The sequence below is a fragment of the Hyla sarda genome, chromosome 12, assembly GCF_029499605.1.
Source record: "Hyla sarda isolate aHylSar1 chromosome 12, aHylSar1.hap1, whole genome shotgun sequence".
Classification (NCBI taxonomy): domain Eukaryota; kingdom Metazoa; phylum Chordata; class Amphibia; order Anura; family Hylidae; genus Hyla; species Hyla sarda.
The window spans coordinates 39,695,457-39,701,456 of record NC_079200.1 but is presented as its reverse complement, the minus strand read 5'-3'; the positions used below and the strand labels follow the sequence as shown (position 1 = coordinate 39,701,456).

Sequence of the window (6,000 nt, the reverse complement as noted above, 5' to 3'; positions counted from 1 at the left end):
GCCATGTGCGTTTAAATTCTCTCCAAAAAGCCCAATGGCGCTCCTCTTCTAGTTCACCCACACAGCACTTTACATCCACATATGGGGTATTTCCATACTCTGGAAGGAGACCTCCAAAATTTGTAGCCCCTTTTCTTCTGAGTATGGAAATACCCCATATGTGGATGTAAAGTGCTCTGCGGGCGCACAACAAGGCTCAGAAGTGAGTGTGCACTATGTACATTTGAGGTCTAAATTGGTGATTTGCACAGGGTTGGCAGATTTTACAGCCACTGACAAACGTAAAATACCCACATGTGACCCCATTTTGGAAACTACACTCCTCCCTGAACACAACAGGGGGGGGGGGGGTATAGTGAGCCTTAACACTCCACACATGTGTTTCTCATTTTCCCACCCAACGTTAAAACAAAAAAAATTGTCAAACTGGGGTATTAAGGCTCACTATACCCCTTGTTACGTTCAGTTAGGGGTGTAGTTTCCAAAGTGGGGTCAGATGTGGGCATTTGTTTTGCCTTTATGTCAGAACCGCTGTGCCACCCCTGTGCAAATCACAACTTTAGGCCTCAAATGTACATAGTGTGCTTTCACTCCTGAGCCTTGTTGTGCGCCTGCAGAGCACTTTGTGGCCACATATGGGGTATTTCCGTACTCAGGAGAAATTGAGTTCCAAATTTTGGGGCCTTTATTCCTTTCACTGCCATGGCACTAAACTGTTGCCTTGAAATACGACAGGGCTCCAAAGCGAGAGAGCGCCATGTGTATTTGAGGCCAAAATTGGAGGTTTTCATCCACCACCGAAATACCCTACGGCAGTGTTTCCCCAAACAGGGAGAGTTTCCCCTGGGAGTTTGAGCTGCAGCGGAGAAGTTTGCCACAGCTCAAACTTGCAGCGGGAAACTTACTGTAAACCTCCAGCCATTCCAAAAGTACAACTCAGCATGCCCTTTGGCTGTCTGTGCATGCTGGGAGTTGCAGTTATGCAACAGCTGGAGGCACACTGGTTGCGAAACACTGGTTGCGAAACACTGGTTGCGAAACAGTTACCTTAGTGTGCCTTCAGCTGTTAAACTACAACTCAGCATGCATTGGCAGCCAAAGGGCATGCTGGGAGCTGTAATATGCAACAGCTGGAGGCACACTACTACATTGCCCAGCATGCCCTTTTGCTGTGTGCATGCTGGGGCATAGTTATGCAACAGCTGGAGGCTCTTTACAAGAATATATACCTTCAGTTTCATAACTGCAACAACCATAATACACGAACAGCCAAAGGGCATGCTGGGAGTTCTAGTTTTGCCACCAGCTGTTGTAACACTACAACTCCAGCATCCCCTTTGCCTGTGCATGCTGGGAGTTGTTGCTTAGCAACAGCAGGAGGGGGAACAACTCACCACCTGCTGTATCCTGCCGCTGCCATGGGAGTGGGGCATCCTGGTCCGGCAAGCAGCGGGAACAGGAATTCCCATGGGCGTACAGGTATGCCCTGGGTACTAAACCTTCTATAAACGCGCGCTCAGGAGCTATCTGCCGCCATGACGTGTCTAATGCCGGGCACCACTGATCGGTGATTCCGAGCATTAACCTATTAGACACCGCCATCAAAGTTGATCGCCGTGTCTAAAATTAAACTAAAATTATTCTGGCAGCTAAGCGGATCTGATCAGGACTGTTGCAGTAAAACCGCAATGTCCTCATCAGTTGAGGACCGCTTCCTTATCTGCCGCCTCACCATCTGAACTGTGCCTCAATGCTCCAGGAAGCTTCAGCAGCCTGGAGCAGTCGAGCACAGATGGATTGCACACACTGATGCTAAGGACTGCATGTTCTAGTCCCCTATGGGGGAACAAAAAAATTAAATAAAATTGTAATGATAAAAACTTCAGATCATGGTGCAAAAAAAATGATCCTTCATACAGCCCCATATATGGAAAAATAAGATTTAGGGGTCAAAAGGACAATTTTAAACATTCAAATTTTCATACAAAAAAAAAAACGTTTTACATTTTTTTAAACCAGCAAGACAAAAATCTAAATCTATACAAAGTTGGGTATTTTAATCGTATGGACCTACATAAAAGGTGTCATTTTTACCAAGAAGTGCACAGTGCAGAATATGAAGCCCCCAAAAGTTACAAAATAGCGCCCTCTTCAATTTTGCCTCAAGTATTTTCTGGTTTTGCCGTAGATTTGGTGGTAAATGATTGACGGTATTACAAAGTTAAATTGGTGGTGCAAAAAACAAGCCCTCATGGGTCTGTAGAAAATTTAGAAGGGGAGAAGGAAAAACCGAGAGTGCAAACATGAAAAATGGCCTGGTCCTTAAGGTTAACCTTACACCTATACATATTCACTGAGGATCTGACCTGGGAACTTTGCCACCATGTGCACTAAAATCTCTTAAGTGTTGTATGGAGGCTACTTGTGCCAATACAAAGTATAAACCTGTATGTCCACTAGGTGGAAGTGTTCAAACTTTACATGCTTTTCTTCCACCCAGTCCAAGATTCATGAATCTGATAACTCCTTTTCTTTGATAGAGACTAGTTGTAGATCACAAACCACTGCTAATGGAGTGTAAATTCCAAATCTGAAGTTAAATCATACATTAGGTCAGACAAAACTTGGCACAGACTCCCAACTTCACTCTCATAGTTGAGGCTCTTAACCTGTCAAAAGTTTGTGACAGGATCACTGTTCTGTGCTTCGTTCCCTGGCTTGCAGCCATCTCCATTCAGCATTGCTAGATGACCCCATTATAAGCCAGTGGGACAGTCTAGTGAAGGTGAACAGAGCTTCTGCAAGCCGAAGCTTGAAATTCATAACCATGTTCTTTTCCCTGCTTGTTCTGTTGGTCATTTAACCCCCAAAGTACCACGTTCAACAGTTTGATTGCAGATCTTTATTAATGGTGAGTGTTGGCTGCTGAGAGCAACCAGCACCGGCTGTCTAGGAAAAGTTCAGCACCTGAGCTTAAGTCAGTCCTGAAGGCACACAATGCAACTTTAACCCTTTGGCAACACATGCCAGTGTTCTATCTAAAGCAACGTGTGTTTTGAGTGGAACACTTGAAACAACTGGGTGTGTAATTCCATTGAAAAAAGCACTGACAAGACCTTTGTTAGTTTTGTGGTCATAGCCACATGACATTACATTTCCAATGTGTAAATGTTTACAAACCGAATTAGGGGGGGTGCAAGGAATTGTCTCCAGGACGAGAAAAATATAAAAAGAAAAAATTACCACGTTGTTTTAAATACAAAATTTTATTCCAGTGTTCCCGGCAGTGATTGTAGGATTAGACAATGTTTGGAGCAGTGATACAGAAAATTAAAGGGCTTCACATATCTGGACTCACACATGAGGCTTCAGCTCTTTCCACATATCCCACTGTAGACTTCCAGTACGACTACAGAATGATCCAGAGTTTAGACACACATGTCCATACGGACAGCAGTGCACTCTATCAGGACAGCACACACCCTGCCGAGAAAAGGTACAGTAATTGATTGTCCACATGTAGTAAAACCATTCCATAAGGCATTAATACCATGTGCCAGATACTCACGTGACTAAAAGGACAGCACTGCCAATAACCACCAGGACCTACGCAACAAGTCTGACCGTCAGCGCAGAAGTGATATGCATCACACCACACATTGCCCAGTGGTTTGACTGGAGTAGTCTTTTCAAGAGTGCTAGATGGTTTATTGCAAGAACCTGATGCCACGTCACAGGTGTAGCCAGAAGGACAGCAGTGGAGGTGGTCTGAACAACACACAGCCTTATAAAAAGATAAGGAGTCAATAAACACAGACAGCAGTGTAAGGAGGAGGTCACAACATCAATCAAGACAAGGAGCACAAGATTTGTAAAATGGGCTAAGTAACCAGTAAGCTCTCATGACTCCAGATATTACAGTGTAGGCAAGAGGCCTGAATCTGTAGATGACCAACAAGAGCGACTGAATACAAGGAGAAGCACAGTGAGCCTGCCCCCACAGGCCTTATAGGAGAAATACAGATGAGCAAGCCACAGGACCTTACAGAAAGAAGGAAAGTCAGACTATCTGAGACTCTTCTAGAAGCTTTGGGACGTCTTACCAGGAGTGAATGCTGGGATGGTTTAGGAGCTGTCCTATGGTCAGGTGTTGTGAGGGTCTATCCTTGTGTTATTGCAAACTCTTCAGGCAATGAAGGATTAATAGATGTGTTAGAATGGTTTCTCACCTCCTCCAGGGGGCAGCATGCCCAGCCTCCACCCTCTGTTCGGCAGCAAGTGGTACCCTGGGCACAGCTGTGAGACTTGTCACACTTGACCTCAGGGGCCTGTGCATTGATCTTGCCAAGCCTTGGGGTTAAGAACTGACCTAACACACAGGTAGTCTGCTCATCACATGTCAACCCACTGGGGCAACAGGTGGCCTATTTAGGGGAAAGACACTGGTGAACCACAGAGATGGCAGAAGAGAAACAGAGGCAGAGAAGTTAGTCAGTGTAGAGGGGGCAGGTTATTACACACAATATGATTAGATACCTGTACGTAAGGACAGCAACCCCATTCCCCAGATGTAAGTTGGCAGCAAGTTGTGTTGCCAGCACAAGCTGTTTGCTCATCACATTGGACCTCAGCACCTACAAGGGCAGAATACTTGCTAGTGAAAACACCGTAGTGTTATTGCAAGGGTTATTCGTTTCTTACAACTACAACTTAAGACCGGTTAGGTATTTTTATAGCAAAAAACTAGCTATAAAATATGGTAGCTTTATTATTTAGAATTAGAAATGGGCAAGTGTGTAAATGTTTAGGCAGACAACATGGTGGGAGTGGGGAGACTTACTCTTTTGCTCTACAGCTGGAATCTTCTCAGACCAAGGAACAGACAGCACCCCCATCTGACACTCTCCCCCATTACAGGTGTATCCATTGGGACAACAGTGCTGATGATCATCACAGCATACAGCCTAATAACGGAAGATCATACAATCCATAGCAATTCTTACCACACAAAAAATATAAAATAAAGTTTAGCCATCAGTGCAAACCTTTTCATAAGGACAACAGCCCCACTCTCCAGAAGGCAGGCGGCAGCAGGTGGCAGTACCAGGGCAGGAGGATGTATCGTCACATCTAACCGTGGCTGTAGAGGTAAGAAAATTCTGTGTGAAATTGCAAGAAAAATAGCAGCTCGACATTCGGCCACCCTTCAGCATGATTACTGATATTAGGGATAGACCTTCAGTCAGATAATGACTGATCGAACACAACCAAGTCTCAGAGCCACAAAACATGGCATCTTTATCTAGAATTAGGGGTAGACAGACAACCTAATTGGAAACAAAAAAAAAACTTACCCTCTTGCTTTATAGCTGGCATCTTCTCAGACCAAGGAACAGACAGCGCCCCCATCTGACACTCTCCCCCATTACAGGTGTATCCATTGGGACAACAGTGCTGATGATCATCACAGCATACAGCCTAATAACAGAAGATCACATAATCCATAGAAATTCTTCCAACACAAAATAAAAATAAAGTTTAGCCCTCGGTGCAAACCTTTTCATAAGGACAACAGCCCCACTCTCCAGAAGGCAGGCGGCAGCAGGTGGCAGTACCAGGGCAGGAGGATGTATCGTCACATCTAACCGTGGCTGTAGAGGTAAGAATATGGTTTGTCTTTAGATCGGCCTTAAAGGACAACTGCAGCGCAATATACACTTATCCCCCCCATCTACAAGATAGGGGATAAGTGTTTGATAGCGGGGGGGGGGGGGGTCCGACCGCTGGGACCCCCACGACCTCCCTAACGGGGCACTACCATTAGCGCTCATAGTGAGCGCTAAGGCGTGTAGCGTCAACCTAGAGGTAGACGGAGACGCCCCGTCTCCTCCCTTCCCAATACAGTTCTATTGGGGGAGGCACGAATGCTGCCTCCCCGCCTCTCCCATAGAGATGCATGAAGGAGGTGTGCCGGCCGCAATATCATGCTGCGGCTGGCAC

General features: G+C 45.6%; 1 protein-coding gene across 2 annotated transcripts in view; it reads right to left on the bottom strand.

The window, feature by feature from the left end:
• Nucleotides 1-3,247: 3,247 nt before the first annotated feature.
• Nucleotides 3,248-6,000, bottom strand: part of GRN (granulin precursor) — a 34,021-nt gene continuing 31,268 nt past the window's right edge. The window contains exons 13-20 of one of the 2 annotated variants that reach the window (XM_056548138.1): nt 5,557-5,651; nt 5,355-5,478; nt 5,046-5,140; nt 4,841-4,964; nt 4,537-4,634; nt 4,230-4,424; nt 3,569-3,784; nt 3,248-3,483 (exon numbers count right to left, since the gene is read on the bottom strand). In XM_056548138.1, coding sequence (XP_056404113.1) covers nt 3,355-3,483; nt 3,569-3,784; nt 4,230-4,424; nt 4,537-4,634; nt 4,841-4,964; nt 5,046-5,140; nt 5,355-5,478; nt 5,557-5,651 — 1,076 coding nt within the window. In that variant the 3' untranslated portion in view covers nt 3,248-3,354. The remainder of the gene's footprint in view (nt 3,484-3,568; nt 3,785-4,229; nt 4,425-4,536; nt 4,635-4,840; nt 4,965-5,045; nt 5,141-5,354; nt 5,479-5,556; nt 5,652-6,000) is intronic. The other variant, XM_056548139.1, reaches the window with a different exon arrangement.